The 24,247-nt window shown below is 43.9% G+C and overlaps 1 protein-coding gene across 3 annotated transcripts in view; it reads left to right on the top strand.

Moving 5' to 3' along the window:
* The window catches only part of KIZ (kizuna centrosomal protein), a 112,942-nt gene that overhangs the window by 68,936 nt on the left and 19,759 nt on the right, over positions 1-24,247 (top strand). For all 3 annotated transcript variants that reach the window (XM_081255958.1, XM_081255959.1, XM_081255960.1), the window contains 3 exons: positions 6,109-6,259; positions 14,380-14,545; positions 15,656-15,721. In XM_081255958.1, the coding sequence (XP_081112084.1) occupies positions 6,109-6,259; positions 14,380-14,545; positions 15,656-15,721 (383 nt within the window). The remainder of the gene's footprint in view (positions 1-6,108; positions 6,260-14,379; positions 14,546-15,655; positions 15,722-24,247) is intronic.

Below are 24,247 nucleotides of genomic sequence, written 5' to 3' on the forward strand. Positions count from 1 at the left end.
ACAGGAAGGATAACATGATTTTCAGAGTAGAATTCAGCATAAATCCAGTGTGTATTGGGTCCCATCAGGGCGTGAGGAGAAGTCAGGGTAATGGCCTCTAAAAGGACCTTGTCACAAGAAAACTTGGCTAATCTCAGGGCTCCATTCCACAGACCACAAGGTGAGGTTCACAAGTCCGGAATGTGTTTACATTCCCTTTTGCATCATGCTGTGATCTCCAGACTACAGAGGATGCTAGACATGACCTTCCTGGGTCAGTAGCTTTTCAACTTAACAGCAGTAATGGGCAGTGCATGAAAATCCTCTGCCATGTTCTTTATCATATGAAGTGACAAAAGGCAGTCTTAAAATACCCTTTACAGGGGTGTGGAAGAAGCTGGCTGGGGAGGAGTCTGTGGTTGTTTGGTGATTGTGTACTGTAAGGCTCTTCAGCTGGACCCCGGCTTCTTTCTCACTGCCTTGTGTGTCTGTTGATATACTATTTGGCATAAACCACAGTTGTGGTATGTCGCATAAAAAGCATATATGCATTTATAATTCTCTTTGCAAACTGAGTTGTTAGACTAAATGATTCATCGTGTGACTCTCTTAACCTGGGCTGCCAAACTGACTGTGGGTGATAAGATATGATATCTCCATCAACTACACCAATGTTTGTTATAGTTTCTCAACATGCATAAATAGAGCATTGGTTTCCATTATGAGAAGTTGCATTTTTACATGACTGTTGATCTACAGTTATGTATAAATCAGCCTTCCAGAAGAAATGATCCTTTATGACCAACACAAATTTTAAAATTAATATCTGGGTCCTTCGGAACTGTTTCTTTGCCACAGTCATTTTTTAAAGCCAGATAAAGAAGTCAGGAATGGTTCCATTATAATGTCCCTGTTGTGTTCTGTTACAATTAGAATTACCCCGTGACTGAGGAAGCTGTTCAGTGCACACTGATTGTCACTAGTTCCCTCTCTATCCTCGGAAAAAGGCCCACGTGTCTACCTGACCTTTGAGAGACAAGCAGTCAGGTCTTAGCTGCCAGTCCTTTCTCACAGGCTTTATTTCTTTATTTTTTTTATGCTCCTTATATTTTATTTTATTATTTTTTAATTGGGGTATAGTTGCTTTACAATGTTGTATTAGTTTCTACTGCACAGCAAAGTGAAGCAGCATTCCCTGTGCCATACAGCAGACCCTCATTAGCTGTCCATTCCATACACATTAGTGTATATATGTTAATCCCAACCTCCCAGTTCATCCCACCTCCCCTTCCCCTCTTGGTGTCCATACGTTTGTTCTCTACATCTGTGTTTCTATTTCTGCCTTGTGCACTGGTTCATCTGTACCACTTTTCTAGATTTCACATATATGCGTTAATATGCGATATTTGTTTTTCTCCTTCTGACTTACTGTACTCTGTATGACAGTCTCTAGGTCCATCCACATCTCTACAAATGACCCCATTTCATTCCTTTTTCTGGCTGAGTAATATTCCATTGTATATATATACCACATCTTCTTTATCCATCAAAATGGATTAAAGACCTAAATGTAAGATGGGGCACTGTAAAACTCTTAGAGGAAAACATAGGGAGAACACTCTGACATAAATCACAGCAAGATCCTTTCTGACCCACCTCCTACAGAAATGGAAATAAAAACAAAAATAAACAAATGGGACCTAATGAAACTTCACACCTTTTGCACAGCAATGGAAACCATAAACAAGATGAAAGACAACCCTCAGAATGGTGGGAGGAGATATTTGCAAATGAATCAACGGACAAAGGATTAATCTCCAAAATATACAAACAGCTCATGCAGCTCAGTATCAAAAAAACAAACAACCCAGTCAGAAAATGGGCAGAAGACCTAAACAGACGTTTCTCCGAAGAAGACATACAGATGGCCAAGAGGCATATGAAAAGATGCTCAACATCTTTATTAATTATTAGAGAAATGCAAGTCAAAACTACGAGGTATCACCTCACACTGGTCAGAATAGCCATCATCAAAAAATCTACAAATAATAAATGCTGGAGAGGGTGTGGAGAAAAGGGAACCCTCTTGTACTGTTGGTGGGAATGTAAATTGATACAGCCACTATGGAGAACCGTAGGAGGTTCCTTAAAAAACTAAAAATAGAACTACCATATGACCCAGCAATCCCACTATTGGGCATATACCCAGAGAAAACCATAATTCAAAAGGACACATGCACCCCAGTATTCACTGCAGCACTATTTACAATAGTCTCACAGGTTTAATCCCAGTGTCACGCTCCCCCTGCCCTCTGTGCGCTCCCACCTCCTGTGCCCCTTAGCACCCAGGAGCTGTTGCTAGGTATTCCCCGAAGTGAAGTATTCCCTTCTGCCTTGTGATATCCCTTGGACTGAAACAGTCAGCTGGTCATTCCAGAAACACAGACTTGGAGAGAATGATACTTTTGTTCCTTAATTGTTAATGACATTGATGTCACAGAATTCTAAGCCGGGCAGAATGGGAAGGCTCTAACAGCTTATGGACTCCTGCAGGCCTGTGAATAGAGCCATGTTTGGTGTGGTCGTGGCCCTGCTTGAGCCCCTGACCAAACCTCGGCAGGCGACATCTGTCTCTTTGCTTTAATCCCATCTGGAAAATGGGACACCTGCCCCATAGCATACTCTGAAAGATAGTGTGAAGATTTCTGAATTCTCTATCACAAGGTGAAGCATCTTAAAAAAGAACAAAACCATTCCTATCATCGTTATTATTAATTTTTGTTATATCAATGATTAAATGTTGAAAGTCCTTCATATGAAAGGTTTACTATTATTAGATGGAGGACCAAGTCATTATTTTAGACAATTATGAGTTTTTAAAATGTGATTCATGTCACTTGGGGCAGTTGATTTTAAAAATTTGTTCATATTGCCTCCTGGAGAATATATTTTAACACAAAAGTGATTACTTAATCACTTTATCTTATATGAAAACCGTAATGAGACCACCCATGAGCTTATGTTTGTCCAGGTGCAATTAATTGTCTCTGTCAGTGGCTACTTTCAGATGGAGTCACCCAACTGTACTCTCAAGCTAATGCTGAACAATTGAGTCAGCTTTATAGTGTTTGGAGCATAGTATGTAGAAATCTCTTTATTTTATTCTGCTTATGTTCAGAATAAAATTCAAGGTACTTATTACTTTGTCTGCATTTAAAACTTTTGTCAAATTACCAATCTGTTGTAAATCATTTGTAGTTAGGAAATGCTGGTACATTTGCTTAAATTGCAGTTTTCTCATTGGAAACCATTCCAAGTATATGAAATTAATTATAGACTATTTAGAGTCTATTGCTTTACTTATCTTTAATTAGAGGAGTATATAACTTAGCTGACATCACACTTTGTTTTTTTCCGTGTGATATTGATACTGTAAAGTTTCCGAGGTGAAGTGGACAAAAGGGGAAAAAACTTCTTTAAGTCCTTTGTACCATTGTGTAGATGCTCTGATTCTGTATGTCTGTGTAGAACCAGGGGCGGGACTCCACACAAGGCCAGCCACGGCCCAAGCCCTCCTTGTTGCCGAGTGTTGGTTTAGCTGTTCAGAAGTCACAGGTTCTAGTGCTCGACCTGCTCCAGAAGCTTCTTTGCTTTTTGACCCCGTAGGTTTCGTCCTTTTGTGAAGCAGGTATAATAATTATAGGAAACCTTAGCTACTTCTTTCACTCCAGGACCCAAAGGATGGTTACAGTTGGCAGAGGTGTTAGTAACCCGAGTCTTGCCTTGGCTTTGCTTCTGCAGAAATCATGTGTATCAGTCACAAGAGAGACTGGTCTCTGATAATTCAATCCATCCCAACTAACTTAACTAGTTTAACTCATCCTCATTAAACTTGTTTTCAAATTTAATTCATCCTAACTAAACATTCTTTCAGGCTAAAAACACAATTGATTTACTCGTTATGAGAAGTATACCTGCCGACTGGACTAGGGTTTGCCAATGGCCTGTGAGTGCATTTTCCTAGGAGGGAAATAAATCTATTGCAAACCCAAGTACAGATGCAAAGGGTGCCTCATTCACATAGAACAGAACAGAACAGAGGAACTGGGGGCTTTATGACATCAGTGGGATCTAGACATCACCAGGAGAGGCAAGTTGCTGAAGGGGCTTTCTGCCAAACCAGCCTGGAACCTTGGAATCATTTGGGGAAGTGTTTAAATAAGTTCCAGGATTCCAATGATGCATCATCCCACTTTATTCAAGTCTTGGGAAAAATTAGGGTTAGGTCAGGCAAAGGTTATAACAATTAAGATTTATTTTAAAAGGTTCTGGATTGTACCTAGACTAACTTTTTTCACATTTTGTTATGAAAATTTCCAAACATACAGAAAAGTAAAAAGAACTGTACACCCACATACCCACCACCCAGATTCTACCATTGACATTTTATTACACTCCCAAATCTGCCTCTCTCCATTTCCCATCCATCCATCCATCAGTTCCAATCTGTTATTTTTCTGCATTTCCAAGTAGGTTGCAGATATTAGTACACTATTTTTTAGCTTGTACTTTGAAATTTTTAAACATCCACAAAAGCAGATATGAGTATAATGAAATCCCATGTACCCTCACCCAGATCCACAGTTGTCAACATTTTGCCAGTCTTATTTTATCTCCTTCCCTCACCCACACTTTTTTCTTGAGTAGTTTAAAACAGACATTTTTCTCTCACAAATACTTATATCTCTAACGTACAAGGATTAAATACCTTACCACTTAAGAAGATTCTTTATTACCTAGTCCTTGTCAGTTTTCTTTGGCTTTCTCAAAAAATGTGTGTCTGTATTTGCTGTGTTTCAATCAGGATCCAAATGATTTCCCTGTAAACTGGTGGTTGTACCCGGATCCGGGATTACATTCCAGGCGGGTTATTCTGGCAGAATGACATCCGAGGCAGTGCTGGTCCTTCTTACTCCACCTCCTAAGGCGGCAGGTGTGCTGCCAAGGCTGGGCCGTGGGCTCAAGCGTTGGCAGATGGATGCCTCTGATATAAAGCTTCCATCACGCAATTTTCTCAAAATTAGGATCCTTTCCTAGATGCATTTCATTCACTTGGACTTAGAAAATGGTGACTTTTCTAACTTAGTTCTTTCTTCTGCATTTATTAGTTGGAAAAACTTTTCCCATCAACTACTTGGTAACTCTGAAATTTTTTTTTCAACCACAGAGGCAGGGTAAATGCTTGATTCTATCCCTTTACTTAACCAGTTTCCAGAATAATGAACGAGTTGTTGCCCTAGCAGCATCCAAATGTTGGTTTGTTTATATTTTTGTGGTAAAAACACACATAAACATAAAGTTTACCATCTTAACAATTTTAAGTGTACAGTTCAGTAGTGTTAAGTACATTCACATTGGTGTGCAGCACATCTCTAGAACTTTGTCATCTCACAAAACTGGAGCTCTGTGCCCACTAAACTAGTCCCTATTTCTCCCTCCCCCAGCCCTTGGCAGTCACCACACTACTCTCTGTCTCTGTGAATTTGACTACCCTAAGCATCTTATGTAAGTGGGATCGTACTGTATTTGCCTTTCTGTGACTGGCTTATATCACTTAGCAGAATGTCTGTAGATTCATCTGTGTTGTGGCCTGTGAATCCAAAGGTTTTTATTATTTTTAAAATTTTATTTACTTATTTATTTTTCAAACGAACTCATGTATTTTTATATATTTGCTGTGTATCAGTCTGTGGTAGTCATTATCCTTTTGGTTCTCAAACTGTCCTGTCCTTGGCCAGTGGAAGCCCCTTCAAGAGAACCCTCAAGGCCTTTGCACACAACTCAAAAGTCTGAGAACTTCCTTACTTCCTGGAACGACAAGGTGCTCCGGACTCATCTGGTGCATTTCCTGCCCCAGACCTGGAATATAACACATTTTTCTAAGTGGGCCTGGTTCCTTTTAGTACTGCACTCTGGAAATTCCTTTAGCCCAGAATATATTAGGTTCCAGACTTTTCTGGATAAATTGTCTAATACTACCTTGATTACGGGGGCCTTTAACAATGTGGGAGGTTCATAAGTCACCCAGCGCGGCACACGTCTAATGGGTCTCCTGTTTCTGTTTCATAGGTTTGAACAAGCACCAGCCTCAGGTTTATGGAGGACACCATCGGGTCAGCGTGTTGCCACCTTGAAAAGACATGATAATTCTATCCAAGAAGAGGTGGTCGCGAAGCTGTCTGAAGTTTTCCCAGTCAAAAACGTGGACCGGAGGACAAAGGTTAGTAATTTTTATTTTTTTAAATAAGTTTCAACATGTACAAGTTACTCATTTGAGGAAATATTTATGTTCTTAACAATGATTAACATTTGAAAAAAATGATAAGTTGTAAGTGAGGTTTTGTGGTTGGTTGGTTGGTTGGTTGGTTGGTTGGTTGAAATGTCTGATCTCAGGCCTTTTGCATAGTGTTTTATGTAGGCATCTCAAGTCCTTATATAAAGTTAACCCAGGTCCTGGAGGTAACCTAATTAAACATAGCTTCCACAACATTTGCCCAGGGAATTTAGGAGCATACTGTAGAATTCTGGTTTTCTTTCTCCACTCCATCCTTTAAAAATACTGTATGGTCATTTATGTCAGCTCCGCAAATACGTATTAATGCACTTCTGTGGATTAGGCAGCAGCCCAGATCCACTGGAGGGAAAGAGAGAAATCCCACGTGGTCCCTCCTTCAGGGGAATGGCATAATGGGATGCCTGCAGTAAGAACACAGCAGAGGGTATGGACCCTCAGGAAAGGGAGCCAGGCCATCTGGAGAAACAGGGAGGGAGCCCAGGGGTGTGTGAGGTGACCCTTAAAAGACAGACAGGATTTTGACAGGCTCAGAGGGCGGGGCGATGGGCAAGGGCTGTTAGGAGCCCAAGAACAGACCAAGAAAGCCCACACTTTTCCAAGAAACGGAGCTGTTCTCTGTGGCTGGGGAGTGGACTGCATCTGGGGACGGGGATGAGAAGCTCTAGGGATCACCGCCCACCATGCAGGGTCTGGCCCAGCTCGGGAGCCGGTGTTCACGGGTTCAGCAGAGTTTGGCAAGCCACGGAGCCCCTTGAGCCAGGCTGCAGGAGGGTCTGCAGGGCCTCAGCAAATTTAGCCTGCGTGGATGGGAGGGGGACGGCCAACCCTGCCGTGGCTCAGCCAGGACAGTTGGGGGCTGACTGACGACTTGGCACCAGGGAGAGTGTGAGATGCTGGACACGAGCTGATGGAACCCGTTCCTGGGGAGACGTGGGGGGTGGGGGTGGGGGTGTGTGGAAGAACAGGTCCAGAGTGGCCGCCCCAGAGACATGGCCTTTCTTCTCCTGAGCTTAATGTCTTGGGAGTTTGTCTTGTTTCCAAGTGTGTTTTTTCTTTTTTTCTTTTTTCTTTTCTTGGCCGTGCTGCGTGGCTTGTGGGATTTTAGTTCCCCAACCAGGGACTGAACCCAGGCCCTCGGCAGTGAGAGTGCAGAGTCCCAAGCACTGGACTGCCAGGGAATTCCCTCCAAGTATGTTTTTTCATCCTTATACATAATATAGGGCTCTCAGACATTTTGATCCTTTTAAAGTTTTTATTTTTATTATGCACAATGTTCAGGATTCCTCATGTGCCCCCTCTGGAGGCAAACCTTTCCCCTCTGTCCCAAAGCCATAGCCTGTGCAGTCCAGAGCCTCTGCATCACCCTCCAGCCTTCCCAAGCCCCCCTTCCCTGCCCCATTAATTAAAAGAGAGTAAAAGGACTTTTTTTTTTAAAGCATTTCAAACACACGTACGTGGAGTGATACAGTGACGCCACTGACCCACATTTGCACCTGTGTTACCCCGGCACCGTGTTGTTCCGGACTCCCTCGCCCTCCTCCTCCTTCCCTCCCCCTGCCCTTTCTCTGCTCTCCCTCCTCGCCTCCTCCTTCCCCACTTCCCTCCTGGAGTAAATTATTGCAGGTATAGATATAGCCCCTGGGCACCCCTCACAGTTCCTGCCCTTTTCAAAGGTAACCTTGTGTGCATCCTTCCTGCACACATTTTCTTTTACTGCGTTGCGTGTGACTCAGTAAATAACCCTTAGTTTTGTTTTGTTTTGTTTGAGGTATGGTACCATTTGTGTGAAGGTTCTTAAAGAAAGAACAGTATTCTTTAGGAGGAACAGAACCTGTGCTTTTTAGATCCGTTCCATATCTATTGATAAATGTAGATCCTAAAAAGGATTTTGTTTTCAGGTTTTATTATCCATCGTATTTAGTACTGTTTTGTAACGACATCGTTTTCCATTCTTCTTCACTGCAGCTACCCCACATCTCAGCCATGTCAAGGGTGAAATAAGTATTGGTCTCCTGCCATTTGCCATCTCATCGTCTTTTTTTTTTTTTTCTAAAGGTGTTGTTTGTATCAGGAAAACATATCCCAAGTTCCAGACAACCAGTTCACTCCTAATTTTTCAAATAATAGCTCCATCATTAATGGGAAAGGGGCTGCCCAATTAATAGTTTATGAGTCAAATGATATTCTTCCTCCCCTAGTAGGTTTCTTGTTCCTTTTCAAATCATCTTAGTGACACCCTAAAAATTACTAATAAATGAATGACAAAATCCATCCTTAAGGGACTTCCCTGGCAGTCCAGTGGTTAAGACTCCATGCTTCCAACTGAAGGGGGCACGGGTTCAATCCCTGGTTGGGGAACTAAGATCCCGCATGCTGTGGCACGGCCAAAAAAAAAAAAAAATCCTTCCTTAAAAATAGAAACAAGGACTTCCCTGGTGGCGCAATGGTTGAGAGTCCGCCTGCCGATGCAGGGGACACGGGTTCGTGCCCCGGTCCGGGAAGATCCCACATGCCGCGGAGCGGCTGGGCCCGTGAGCCATGGCTGCTGAGCCTGCGCGTCCGGAGCCTGTGCTCCACAACGGGAGAGGCCACAACAGTGAGAGGCCCGCGTACCGCAAAAAAAAAAAAAAAAAATAGAAGCAAGCAGTCAGTTTCTCAAATAGGTTGCGACTGAAAAAATGCACGGCCCTAAAGACTAACGTTACCAGAATGATGTGGGCAGGGGCAAGCCTTACAGACGTGAGAACAAAATGCTTTTCTGGGCTCTAGGACTGTTAGATTCACAAATCGTTTAATGATTAGCATAGTCAAGTGTCTTTGAGTTGTTTTCCTGTATTCGAACAATATATACATTTAGTAAATAGTATGGGTTCAGTGTTTCTCTGTAAATAAAATCTTAAAAGTAGGAGATTTTCAAAATTTAAGAAAGCACTACTAAAAATCACTTGGTTAAGAGTCTAATGAAGCTCAGAACTACTTACTTTGATCTCTTGGGTAAATGGCTAATTAAACAGCCACATGTAAATGATGTTTACCTGTGGGTCCCTTGCTGTCATCTGGAGTCAACCCGTCTCCTGAGTAAATACATCATTAAAGCCGCTGAAATTTGGATTATGTCCCCCTGAGACTAGATAAGATCCACAGCACCCGCATAACCTATTAGGCAATTACATAATTGAGCTGCATGCTTTTAAATCAGGAAAATTTGTAATTATGTGAAAAAAAAATGAGTTGGGTGCTTCATTAAAATACAGAGTACCTTAATACTGCTTTTCTCCCAAGTGAAGCCTGCTTCCACCCAGGGGGACTTCTGCAGGCAAAGCAGCCCAGCCTGCCGGCGTCACTTGCAGAGCAGGTGGGAACAGCCACAGAAACCCCTGCCCGTCTCCTGAAATGAGGGACTGGTGTTGTGTTCTTCTCTCTTGACTACTCGTTCACTGGCTCATATGAATACTTCCCCTTTCTTTTCATTGCTACATCGATGAAATCCCCTTCCTCTCCTATAACTCAGATAAAACTTAAGTAATGATAACTTGTGTTTCTCTTTAAACACTGAAAAATTACTTCCGGTGTGCAGGAGGAAGGTTGTTGAGGAAGGGTCAGTTAATCTGTGTGTGAGGGGAAACATCCATGCTGTCAACATCCGTGGTGTTTCATTCTCTTGTTCTTCTGTGTCTGCATTAACAGCACTGGTTTACATATGGAAGGTAATTTTATTTCATTAAGTGCTTACACGTTCATTTTCTCTTTGTAGCACCCATTGCAGAAACCGTATTCTTCTAGAGCTAGCATATGTTTTCTTTAAAAAGGTAACAGGGGAAAAAAACAAACTTGGAGTATTAAGGTAAACAAAAAGAAGAAAATTGCCTGTTATCCCACTGTCCACACAGAACCCTGTTAACACTGCGGTGTATGGTCTTTAATATTTAACATATTGACAAACGTGGGTTTTACTGTTTGTGTGCACGGCCTCCGTGTTCCCCACTTGTCACAGGTGAACGTCCTTTCATGCCGTCGCGTGTTTTACATCCTTTCTAACGGCTGCACAGAGACCCCTGTGTGGCTCTTCCACTGTGTCTTTAACCAGGCTCCTGGTGTTAAACATTTTAAGTCTTTAATTTTTTCTCTAGTGAAACGGTTTCACAGAATACCTGAGCAGTTCAGTTTTTACAGATTCCCATGCGGTTTCCTGAGAATGATTTCCTAAATGTAGATCTGGTAGGTCAAAGGGTGTGTGCGCATCTCTCCGGCTTCTGCTCTTCACTGTCAGTTCTCACCCTGGAAGGGTCATCACTTACCAGGAATGGATGAAAATATCATTTCTCTGAGCTTTTCTGAAACCGGGTGCTATCAACTTTTTTTTTTTTTTGAGAAGTGCAAAGGAGGTCAAATCGCAGTCACACTTTTCCCTCCACCTATTTGTTAGCCATCTGTATTTCTTCTTTTATATCGGTAATTTGCCAGTTCACATTCTTTGCTCATGTTTCTATTAGGTTAGTAATATTTTTCCTTACTGACTTTTAAGAACTCTTTGTATATGAATTTGTATTACTTGCTACAATATTTTGAGCAGTTTGATTTTCACCTTTCATTTTTCTTAATGGTGTTTGGATACAAAGCCTTTTCCATTAATCTCTTCATGTATCTATTTATGCATGTGAATTTCACAATTGATAAGTTTCTAGATGTAAATTGAGTCAGCCTAGATGACTCTTAGGGTTCTAGACCTAGCAAGATCCATATTTAGACAGAACTTTGAGAAAATGAGCCAGTTAATCCTAGGTGTCCTGCTGAGCGTAACTCTTAGGACAGTTTTTCTTTCATAAGACCTGAAATATGGAGGTATCACTCTCAGTCATCCTGTAAATAGTGTGTGCCTTGGCACTGAATTACTAAGCGCTTTCTCCTGGCTCTTGGGAAGGTTAGAAGAGTGAGGGACTGGTTCGTTGGTGTTGACTTAGGCTGCAGACTGCTGAGAACGATGAGGCAGTCTCCAGCACCACCACCACTGCCACCACCACTGGGCTCCCAATGTATGAGATGAGAGCGAGCCTTTACTACCTAACAAATAAGTTGGAACCCAAGCACGGGCCATTCGTGAGCACCATCAGAAGGTCCATCTTTGGTGGCATTTTTCAGATAGAGAGCCCCACTTTGCAGAGCCCTTCAGTCACAGGTGGGACGTGCAGGGCAGCTTGCTCACTCTTTTAGCTTTGGTTCTTTCGCGGGTCACACTGCAAACTCCTTCCGTTTGGGGCCTTCCTTAGAAATGCACCTTTTCAAAGAGCTGCAAACAGTACATCTTCAGAATGTATCACAGATGTTTTTCCTGACTCTACGTAAGTTAGTTTTGATGGGTCCTTTGAATGGACCTTCCTACCGTTCCTCGTCTCAGGCTGACTTTTGTTTCTGTCCCATATTGTCACTATTTCCTACTTGTTAGGGACTTAACTTGTGAATTCCTCTGCGGATGACCCGCTGGGCAGATCTACCACCATCTCTGTTGGCTTCATGGTCCAGCAGAGTCAAACCAACCATTCTCATGCTGTAATTTGACCATCCATCAAAAACGCTCATAGATATAAAATACTCATCTCTGAGAAGTTATCTCTAGAATTAGTAAGAGAAATCCTAGAGATATGAGTATTAAGTAGTGAAGATAAATGGGATAAAATATACGAAATAAATGAAAACCTGCACTGTGCCCCACACTTACTCACCATGGTGAAAAAAGAGGGCTCAGTATAGAGCTGGTGGCACTGGTGGTATCCTTAGCAAGCTTACAAGGGCTTGTTAGAAGGATGTTTGCAGTATCATTATAGCACTTTAGTCTGTGTTCTTTTGAAGCCCAGGTGGAACCCAGCTAAAGCAAAAAAAGTTCTTACATGAAAGGGATGTGCAAAACAGTGATGTTGATTGTGTGTCATCAAGGAGGGACTAGTGAGAAGTAACCCGAGTTATTGAAAATCTAGGACAATCTCCATTGTCTGCAAATTCTACAGTATAAAGTGTAGAAAGCCTCAACAGTCCTTTAACAACTTTATTCTTAAACTGTGGGTTAAGACAGTGGCTATTGTGAAGTCACGCCAAGAAATTATTCGTTACAGCTATTGCATAAGATAATATGAGGAAGAAATACATACTTGAGGCCTCTCAAAAGTTTGGATTATTTTAAATATCAGAAAAAGAAAATTATAGTTTTAACTACAGAGATTAAGCCAATTCTTTTTGTTCATCTTCTAAAATGCTTTCTATGTATCCAGAATTATTGGGTGCACAGAATAGGAGCTTACTCTCTGTGGGAACAGACAGACTAGATCAGGATGGGCAGAGATCTTGAAATGAGACATGCTAGGATGGTCCAGAGAGCATCCTGATGGTTGCGAGATGGCAGCTCCTGTCCTTCTGGACAGATTCTAGAAGCAAGTGCAGTGCCGTGGTTTACGTGGGCAGCTGGGACTGGGCACTATGGCAGCCAGTGATGGGAACCAGCCCTGGCCCGAGCTTCAAGGGAGGATGGTACACCTGAACCCCAGTCGGCAGAAACAGGGATCCTGTTCAGTTCACTCCACAGAGTTATCCCAATTGGACTAAAATCCAAGGCCCACTTTATACAAATGTAGGAAAAGCTCCTGGTTACAAGAACTGGACAGACAGGTCTCGGCTGCAAGGCTAACTTGACACCAGGTCTTTTGGCCAAGGAGACTAGAACTCCTTAAGTCCCCTTCAGTCCACCTCCGGCCCCTATGGTAAGCCATGGGTCCTGGAGGCCAGCTGGTCCTAAGGCGGGCCGAAGGCAAGAGCCTTGCAGGGATGTCAAGGCTGATGACAGTGGCCTCGGCCAAACTCACAAGGCTCAATCTTCAAGGTTTGGCCTCGGCGATTCTTCACATCCTTTCAGGTTGATGACGAGGAAGGAGTATGATCTTCCCCTTTGTTCACTAGATGTTTGCACTGTTACTGTTTCACTCTTGCACAGAAGATGACCAGGGAGCCTCTGCCCAGCTCCCCCTTCCCTTTCACTTGAGGGTCTCAGGTCCATTCCCCACACAGTGGGTTGGACCCTGCCCCGTGTTCACTACTGTCATCAGGTGCCAGGGGGAGGTCGGTGCCACCACCTAGCGTTCCTCTCCCGCCGCTGGGGCAGGCCTCCACTTCCGAGTAGGGGGAGAGAGAGGCTTGTGCTCTGGCAACGGGACAGCGGCACTGATGGCTGTTCAGCTCTGGTCACCAGTATATTTTTATTTCTTGGGGGAGGAGTGCTGACCTGGAAACGCGCTGGCATGAGTATTAACCTATCCTATTAAGTGCCACTTTTTCTCTGCCTCTCACATTGGCTGTGGTAAAATCCCTGTCCACCTCCCTGCCCAGGACACTTCTGGCGATGTCGACAGTTCAGTGCCCTGTGAAAGCAGGTAGGCCTGTGGCAGCTGAGTTTCCCCAAGCTCCCCGGCAGGCTTAGTGGCAAAGTACAGAGTGTCTTTATCCTTCATTGAAGGTTATGATTTCCAGTAAGGTCGGCTCTCTTTTTGCTTTAGTGTATCCTCCTCCGCCCCGAAGTTTTTCCACAGTCTTCCCATTGAGGGGAAGTTCAGGGGTCATTTCTTGAAGAATGGGGATACCATAAGGTCACATTTTTCCAGATCTCCTTCTTAGTCCAAACCACCTCTGTCCTCACGTGCCTGAAAAACAGCATTCGTGCAATGAAAGAGTAGATCTTGGATAAACCACCCAGGTTAACAGAGGTGGTCACGTCTCATATACATACTTCCCAAGTAGAAAAACATTGCATTACATAAGATTCAGTCCTCAAAAAATGTCTTCTTGTGAGTGTAAGTTGTTGTAAAGAATTAAATTACGCTGGAAAATAATCAGGTGTTATTTTATCTTGAAGACATTTTAATTTCAGTTAAATGTCAGGAGGCAAATTAAATCCTAAGTAAAGCTTAACCTAAAATAACATTTGAAGGCTGGGTCTTTGAGACCAAGGGGAATGTGACCACGGCTTGTTTTCATTTCTTTGTGCTTTCTTTTATACACCGTAGGCAACAGCATTATTGAAAAAAGGCCTCACAGGAGAGCATAAGGATAGGTCGGCTGTTCACAGCAGTGAATCATCTTGCAGCTTGCCACCCACTCTGAATGACAGCAGTGGAATGAAGAACGGAAAGCCTGCTCTGTGGCTCAGCAGTGTTCCTACAAGGGAACAAGGTAGCTATTGTTAAGGGTCTGTCCACAGCGAAACTGCGTTCAGAATCAATGTGACACCCTCTTTTTCAAGGTGTGCCCATAAAATAAAGCTTCTAAGGGATACCTGTGATTCAATATGCGTGACATGTTACTTGTTTTATACCACCTTCCAGAAATAGGTGTTTGAAGACTGGGAAACCTACCTAATCGTAGGTCTGCAGTTCTGCTGAATTTCCAATAAAATATGTTTTTGTAAGTTATGAAATCTTAACAAAATTAACAATTGACAGTATATACTTTTTGATCATCCCACAAAGATGAAGATGATTCCATTAAAATGATACCATAAAGAACTGAAGTTTTTGATATCACCTAATAGAATGTACTCAAGATTATTAAACATTCTTTTTAATTATAATAGAACCTTATAAAAGTCTAAACAGATGATTAAGAATCAATGAATTTATGATCCCAAAATTTATTTATTTATTTGTTTGTTTGTTTGTTTGTTTGTTTTCTGTATGCGGGCCTCTCACTGTTGTGGCCTCTCCCGTTGCGGAGCACAGGCTCCGGACGCGCAGGCCCAACGGCCATGGCTCACGGGCCCAACCGCTCCGCGGCATGTGGGATCTTCCCAGACCGGGGCACGAACCCGTGTCCCCTGCATCGGCAGGAGGACTCTCAACCACTGCGCCACCAGGGAAGCCCGATCCCAAAATTTAATAAGCAATTTTTAGTATCTAGAAATTGTGATTATTTTAGTGTTACTGTTAAGACGTGCCAGTAAACCGCTATAATGGCATTTCCAAGACAGCTGTGAGTTGCTCAGGATATGGTCAGAAGTTGATAATGTGCACAGGACCTGAGGCCCACTTGTGTTAAGCCCCACACAAGTCTGATAGATGTAAGGCTAAATTATTTTGCATGAAAGCAGCATAGAGATACCTTAGCTTTCGAATAGGTTTCCTTTTAGTAACAGTGCACTTCAGATGAGATAAACTAACCAAAAAAAGAAGATGGGGAGACAATGCAAATAAAAGGAATGGCAGTTAAAAAAACCAAACAGACAAAGGCCTATTCCATCCATATAACCTTGAAATACATTTTTATCCTCATGTGTTCGATTTTTAGAAGTTTCCAGTGGCTGCGGCGACGAGAGCGCAGAAGAAAGCGTGGCAGCGAGGATGCCAGTCACAGGTAAGGTCGTGGCTGCCTGAGGGCCTCAGATTCAACTTTCTTATGTAACCAGAACATTTCAGGTTGGTGGTTGTGGACTCCACGCAAGAGCAAGTGCATTCCACTACCACGTGCTGTAGCAAGGGATCAATCCTGAGAGCATGAGGTGTGAGCTTAGGTTAACATAAAGGAAGGTAGAAAATAACCCTGTCTGCTGAGTCCTTCAAAATTGTTGCATGTTTACACGTGTGAGTGTCCCACCCCCCCATGAGCCTTTCAGCACCTGGGTCTGTGTGAAAAGGTCAGTCCCCATGGGGAACACCAGTCATTATATGGCCAACTACAGATGTTTCTGATTTCCCTCTTTCCTGTAATAATTGAATGTATCATTATACTGTAATAAGAGCAGGAAAAAAAACAGTGCTGGACAAGAAGCTTGCTTGTGCCTCAGTTACAAAGCCCATCTGATCATTTAAAAATTTTAGCAGTAAAGTTTCATTAAGACCTGTTAAGATTTCTGCACATGTGTTAGGTTTGTTTAGGTGAAGTCTAAATGTCATTACTTATTTTAGTTTTAGAATATCAACAGCAGCAATTAGTATTCTGAACAGAGTTCTTATTTGTCGTACATCTAAATTTACTAGTACCTTATTTTGTGAAGTGGTGTGCTACTTCATTATAAATTCAAAGGTCTGACTTTAAATATTTATGCAAGTAAATACACCATTGTACCGAGGTACTGAGGCATGCATCTGCATATGTGTTAGTTTTGTTGTTTATAAGCAGAAGAGAATGGTTTCTTTTATGGCAATATGATTCATGGCCTGATGATTAATTTTAAACCCATGTATCTAGAATGAACTCTGATTTTGAAAAAGGAGTTTATAGTAGAGCAATTATTGTATATATTCTGCATCAGATAATATTTCACTCCAAAATACAGAGGTTTTCTTTTCTTTTAAACATTTTCCCTGGTGATACGTTTATTGCATTTTTATTCTTCATTTTGAGAAAACTGATAGAATTCCCGATTTATTTTTTTATTAGTAGAGTTAATAGAAGTGTAGATGATCCCAAACTGCAGATATCCGAGAAGCCATTTGAATGCTTTCCTTTTGCATCTACCTTTGAGTGCAGGATCTCTAATGACCTCTGAATTTGTTTCAGTTGGAATCCTAAGGGCTTGTTGGGGAGGAACCAGGAAGTGACCTCGTTGCCTGTTCTTCCTCATCTGTTCAGTATGAGTCAGTGACTGTCCCCAAATAAATACAGATGTGGTCTTCCCGTGGGACTTTTTCACTGAGGTACTACTGACATGTAACATTACGTCCGTGTCAGGTGCACAAGGTAATGGTTCACTGTTTGTAGACGTTGCAAGATGATCAGAGCAGTCAGCCTCGTTAATCTCCGTCACCACATGTAGTTACAATTGTTTTTCTTGTAATGAGAACTTTTAAGGTTTACGCTCTCAGCAGCGTTCGGATATGCGGTACCACAGTGTTAACTGTAGTCACAGTGCTGTACATTGCATCCCCAGGACTTACTGATTTTATAACCGGAAGTTTGTACCCTTTGACCCCCGTCCCCTGTATCACTCACCCCCTACCCCTCCACCAGTAACCTCCAGTCTGTCCTCTGTATATCTCAGAATTTCTTCATAAGAGAGGAGATAGTCAAGTGCCAGGGTTTCAAGTCTTTCTTTTCTTCACGTGGGAAGAGGTGTGATGTACCTAGAAGTAATACGGACTATTTGCCATGAAGGTTTTTTTAAAGAAATTGTCATTGATCCATCAGTAGTTCGCAGTTACAAAAATGCTTTGTGCCTGTTATAGGCCAAAGAAGTAGGCATATAAAATAACCCGGGGGATGTGAAAAAAGCTTTCCGAAGCGTTTTCTTAGCGGGAGCCTTGCCGTTCTGCGCCCTGCCACCACACCCCTCCTCCTCGGCACGTCCCTGCAAGTTCCTGCTTGTGCACCTCTGCTTTGCATATTCCATGGTCTCTGCGTCTGTCGTTGCAGCTGCTTTGATCTCCAAGTTCTTGGCCTTCATCTCTTTACTAAATGCTTGTGTCTTTTGCCAGGATTATTTGGAGATTTGACCTTCGGTGAAGTAAGGCAGATGTATCGTTGGATTTAAGATAATAGAGGCCACCTCCTCCTTTGTAATAGTTCTCTTGAGGCTCCCCTGTCTGTATGGGCCACAGTCCTTCTGGAACCTTCCAAAGAGAAGGAACATTGGCGATGAGGCTGCCCACTGGGAGTTGAGGAGACGTGGTGGTGGATCCTGGGCTTTGTCATCAGCCGCTGTTGTCAGCTCTGTACTTCCTGCTCTGTTGCTTCCCCCGTCTGAGCCCCTGACCTGGGCTACTGCAGTGTAACTAAACCCTGGTGATGTCAGGATTGAAAGTGACTTGTTAAAGCTGCTTCCTGCCAGCAGGTTACAGTAGTAACTTCGGACAGTTCAGAAGTGCTCATCCTCAGTGTGTTTGCTTCTGTGTGATTCTGCTTTATAGCCATCTGCCAAGGGATATGGTAGGGAGAGGCCACGGGGAAATCAGGGTCCGGCACAGGACACTGGGCAGAAGCTCTGAAGTTACACCGTTTTCAGAATGATGAGGGTCCTGGGAAAGTTTAACCTGAGAAGGGCACAAAAGCTATCCTTAAATATTTGCGGGGCTGCCAGATTTACCGAACATAGTCATAGAGTGTAGCTCGGGGGCCCTGTTAGTGAGTGTTGCAGTGAGGGAATCCACACTCAGTAACGGCAGAACTCTCTAGCTTTTTTAGTCGGGTGTCTTCCATGCATGAGCTTCTGTGCCAGGGCTTGAACCGTGGCAGGAACCTGCTCTCTAGAGAGGCTCCGTGGAAGGGTTCTTGCTTCTGGGAGCACTGACATTGCTTCTAATGCTAAGCCTGTGATTCTCATTCCGTACTGAAGGGATCAAATGAGCTGACGTTCTCATTCATTTCCCTTCTTTTTTTTTTTTTTTTTGCGGTACGTGGGCCTCTCACTGTTGTGGCCTCTCCCGTTGCGGAGCACAGGCTCCACACGCGCAGGCTCAGCGGCCATGGCTCACGGGCCCAGCTGCTCCGCGGCATGTGGGATCTTCCCAGACCGGGGCACGAACCCGTGTCCCCTGCATTGGCAGGCGGACTCTCAACCACTGCGCCACCAGGGAAGCCCTCATTTCCCTTCTTATTGCGTATCCCCACCACTTAAAAGAGTTTGCTGTCACTCTGAAGGCATCGGCCTTGTTAGTCACCGTCATGGGGAATGTGAGTTTCACACTAGTTGCTGTCATCTGTGCGGAGACTTATGTACACACCCTCCTGCACACACACCCACGCACACAACCACAGCCTGTGATCTGCTTGTTAACACAGGCTACCTCTTCCTTTAGTCGGGTTGTTCACACTAAAGAATCCAGGTCAAAATCAAAGATTAATGTGATTATCTATGAGTGTGTGGTTTTCTTTATTTAAGAATAATATATAATTTGCATATATGTTACACCTTTCCTTGGGCTGAGTCCAGGGAATACCAGGGACAGCCAAAGACCAGGTCCCTGCCCTCCTAAGCCTCCATCGTCTCAGGAGCCCTGCAGGTAAGCAAATCGTTCTACAGATGGTCCGGCATACTTGGAAAGATTGAGAGCCCTGTTCAGGGCCATATAGCCAGCGTGTCAGATCTTGAATCACTTGAATCACTCAAATTTCAGGAATTAAGCCCTGAAGTCCTTGCATCCCACCACGCAGCCTCTTTTGATTTATAAGAGAGGCGCCTGCATCAGGGCGTCTGGACCAGTTAAACATCGGTTTGTATCTTAACAAAAGATGAGCCCTGCAAGGACGATTTTGAGAGTGATGATGAGCAAAGCCTGGAGAGGTGGGCAGCTCTTGAGGATTTCTGAGTGTGGACTGTCCTGGGGTGGCCCTTGTAAAGCGGAGTGAGTCTGTACCCCTAGGCGAGCCTGAGACCACGAGCGGGTACAGCACAGTCAGGTCAGTGTTTCCCTGGAGCACTTAGGCCAGACTTGAAGCCATGCTTGTCTAGATTATGAGAGAAAGTCTCCCTCTGAACTACTCATACCCCCAAAGTAAAATTTCCCACATTAGTAATTTTATTGGTATTTATACTAAATTTACCTTTGAGGACTTGGTGAGTTTTAATTTTAGTAAATGATGCAGCTTATGCTAAATGTCATAAAAACCCAGCCCCGACACAGTATCTGGCACACAATGGGCACTCATTTCATCAAACGAATGAATAAAAATGAAAGTACTAAGGAGTTTCCTTAAGCGCTTGTTGATTTAGGCCAGAACACCATCTCTTTCCATCAGTCACTCCACCGGTACTTTCCCACCCACGTGCCCATCCTGGCAAAACTCATCTCCTTAAGCTCCATGTGAAAAGGGCTCTCAGCTTTTATCTCAAGAGGATTAAGCCTCTAAGAATGTCCATTCAGCCTCTCATTCTTTTGACACCAATTCTCTTGGTCAAGCTGTGTTGAAAGTGGTTGCCTGACTGTGCCATTTCTCACTGATATTCTTTGGCAAGCTGAAATATTCCAGGTCAGACTGAGGTACGTCCATTTAGAAGCTCTGTGGGAGGTCAGCCTAGATTTGCAGGGTGCTCCTGGGGCTGTGGGCAGGGCTTCCCCAAACATCATGGCTTGAGTTTTGCATCAGATTGGGAAAAGGCTGGAAATACATGATGGCCGCGTTGTCACCAGTGGCTAGATTTATCCTGGGAGAGAAAACTTCAGTGACAACTGAGGACTGCGGAGTCCAGTGGCAAAGTACTTCTACTCCTGAGGCTTTCCTGAGACTGCGCCTCACCAGTTCTGTCATGGGAATGCACAGTCAGGTCAGGATGCCTTACCTGCTGTGCCTGGGGAAGGGAGCCCAGGGAAGCACCGTGTGCTACTGGGTTGGCCCTGGCCCCATCTCTGTGGCAGGGGTCCAGCTGCTCATGACAGCAGAGAACTTCTCACTCAGGACGTTGCAGGCTGGTGGTGCCTGTTTAACGTGGTCATGGAAGAATGGAAGGCACCTTTCTGAAGAGCTCTTGATTGGGTGCTTTCAAGGAAATGAGCTCAGAAGTGCCTGAGAAATTCTCCCCAGTGGTTGCACAGCAGAATCCCGTGTGGAGCTTTAAAACAGACCCACACCCCAGCCACACCCTGGACTGGGTGCCCCAGAACCTCCAGGCCTGAGCCCCAGGCATCAGTCTTGTGTAACACACCAGGTGACTCCCCAGGTTTGAGAACCATGGAGCGGGGGATCTCAAAGCCGAAAGAGCCCTTATAGGTCATAGTGTGAAACACCCTTAATTTTATGCAAGAGACTTGAGTGGAGAGAGGGGAGAGGTTGGGCTTTAGATATTTCAGTATAAGCAGGGGTCAGGGAGGGTGTGATTTCCCTAGGGCTGCTGTGGCAAAGTGCCATGAGCTTAGAACCACAGAAATGTTTTCTCTCACAGTTGTGGGTGCTAGAAGTCCAAAATCAAAGTGGCAACAGGGCCCTCTGAAGGCTCCCAGGAGCATCCTTCCTGGCCTGTGGCAGCCTCTGGTGGCTCCTTGTTTGTGGCAGCGTGCCTCCAGTCGCCGCCACCTTTGTCCCTGTGTCCTCTTCCCAGCAGGACAGCAGTCGTTGGACTTAGAGCCCAGTGTAACTCCAGGATGAGTTCATCTTGAGATCCTTAGCTAATTACATCTGCAAAGACCCTGTTTACAGATAAGGTCACATGCTGAGGTTCTGGATGGTCATGAATTTGGGGGAAACACTAGTCAACCCGGTACAGGGGGTGGGGAGGGATTTCTTCATATTTCACACTGCCAGCTTCTGGTTCATTGTGTACAGTGGTTGTTCCTGGCCCTACTATAGATGATGATGATGATGATGATGATGAGAATATTACTGTCTTTATTTCCAAATCTTCTCATTTTATAAATCATTGAGTACAAATTGCTAGAAAGTTGCTTTTAAAGACTATTTAACTATGCCATTAAGATACAGCTTCCTGATCAAAATTACTCAAAAGTTAAAGATTCCATGACCTTGAGAGTTGAAAATTCACCTCCCATGGCTGAGCAGTGAGTGTTACATGGTTACGAATTTTCATGTGAAGTAGTATCAGCAAAACTGTTTCAGTTCAGTTTTTGAACGTTCATTAAAGGTCAGTTACAAGCCTGGCACTTATTTTCAGGTGTAATTGTTGAATCGCCCCATAGAAATTCAGAATGTGATGGAAACACCTATTTCCTGAAGCATCTCCAGGCAGCTCATCTGAACGGGGAGCTATTCCCTTCTCCGTGCATCTGCCCTCCCTGTGTGAGGACAGAGGAAACCTGGACAAGAGGCTCCCAGGCCCAGGATTGCTGGTAGAGTGGTGGTTACCGCGGAAAGTCTAGATATGAAAAGTAATTCTGGTTATGGAGTCAACCTGTGTGCCTCTCACGTTCACCTAGACGTGTGGCTCTTTTTTTTTTTTTGTAATTTATTTATTTTTGGCTGCATCGGATCTTTGTTGCTGCGTGCGGGCTTTCTCTAGTTGCAGTGCGCAGGCTTCTCATTGCGGTGGCTTCTCGTGTTGTGGAGCACGGGCTCTAGGCGCGTGGGCTTCAGTAGTTGTGGCTCGCGGGCTCAGTAGCTGTGGCGCACGGGCTTAGTTGCTCTGCAGCATGTGGGATCTTCCCAGATCAGGGATCGAACCCGTGTCCCCTGCATTGGCAGGTGGATTCTTAACCACTGCGCCACCAGGGAAGTCCCGTGTGGCTTTTTTTTTTTTTTAATTCCTAAGCATAGATGAGTTTTCTGTATTTTCAGAATTGTGAAAGCACCCTTAGCCTAATAGTTTCTTGTTTTAATTTGAGTAGATTGCTAGACAAGTGATTTCTGGGTTTTAAGTAATAGTATTTACCTTTAGAATTAATTTTAGAGTTACATCCCACAATTTTTGTTTTATTTTGCAAAGACAACTGGGTTTGCTCCATCAGCAGCACATCTAGTGCAGTGTGAATGAAAAAGTGGCATGGGTGCAGAAATACATGAAAAGCATTAGCCCTGGGAAACTCGTGGGCAGAAACTATTTTTCGAATTTAAGTTTAGAATTTCTACAAGCTTCCTACAGGAATCAGTTATCCTTCCTGACTCAGAGATGCCCAGTTCTTTGTCGGTTCAGGGTTGCTTTTCTAGCTGTAGCATGGCATTGTTTGCATCTCCTTTTGTTATTCCCTCTCTTCTTTTCTTCACCAGGGATTTCTGCGAAAGCCAGGCCAGCCAGGCCGAGCCTCTGCCTTGGAGACGGAGACACCCCTCAGAGGCTGGGGAACCACGTGTTTATCTGGCTCTTGTAATGGGTTGTTAAAAGCACTTGTTCGCCAGATATTTTCTTTTTCTTTGGTAGATTTAGAAGTATTTTAGCAGGTGTACATTTGCATATAAAAGAGAATGAAAGATAAGAAGTTGAGGCTTTTTCTTTCTCTCGTCAGCATCATCCCTCTCCTGCCTCCCTTTATTCAGCACATTTTCATTTTCTTTCTCTGTTCCCATTTTCTAGACAAAATGCGTATCAAAAAGAAAAAAACAATCTCGGTGATCCGTCACCACTTGGCAGGAAGATAGGTGATAGGGTTCAGCCAGCTTGTGTAACAGAGTAAGGGAAAATATATTTCTCTCGTTGTGTCGTCAGTCTGGAATTGATAGCTAAGGGTAGATTTTCACCCCTGGACCCCTTGCCTTATTTTGTATTTTCAGCCGCAATAGTTTCTACTTTTGAAACTCAGTCTTGACGCAGCTTTGAGTGTGTAATGGAAGCCTGACTGAGCAGCCCAGAGCTGGAAGCTTGCGCCTGCGTGTACACTACTTCTGTGTGTGCCAGAGCATCTAGTTGAAAGTCATTGTATTCTTAGAAATGCTTGTTTTATCTGATTGTTGGCACTACTCAGTTTTTTTCTGAGGGTTTGACTTCTCTGGAGTTCTGAGTCGCAGGCTACAAAGTGAAGCCTTAAGGGGCCACCCAGTCCTCGAATTTGCAGACTTACGGTGTCCCTGCTGTTAAGACTCAGGTCTTTTCACCTTGGAAATACTTAGATACGACCCTCGTCCTGACCTTGTTTACAGCAGGCCAACTGGAACCTCCAGCTTTGTTCCTTTCGCTCCTCTGTCTGTTCACTCATTCATTTAACAACTGAATTTGCAGGGCTGCACCGTGCGGCTTTCAGCCACTTGATTCCTCACTGTCCTTCTTCCTTCCAGAAAAGCCTGGGCCTGAGGTGCCACAGACTTCAACTCTGTGGCTTTGCTTTATGCCGTTGGTGTCCTGGCCAAGTCTTCTAGGCTGTTCCAGGAGAATGTCTGAATTGTTTGAGCAAAAAGTATACTCTTGCTTCCAAAAATTCTGGAATCTGGTCTGTTTGATACAGACAGTGTCCTAGCAATCTCCAGACAGCTGTTGCAGTCTCCTTGATCCTATGTCCCGGGCTATGTCAGCTCTTTTAGCGGAGAAAGCTATCCTTAACATCTAGCTTGTATCCCTTGGCTGAA

The sequence above is a fragment of the Mesoplodon bidens genome, assembly GCF_964165515.1.
Source record: "Mesoplodon bidens genome assembly, chromosome: 15".
Classification (NCBI taxonomy): Eukaryota; Metazoa; Chordata; class Mammalia; order Artiodactyla; family Ziphiidae; genus Mesoplodon; species Mesoplodon bidens.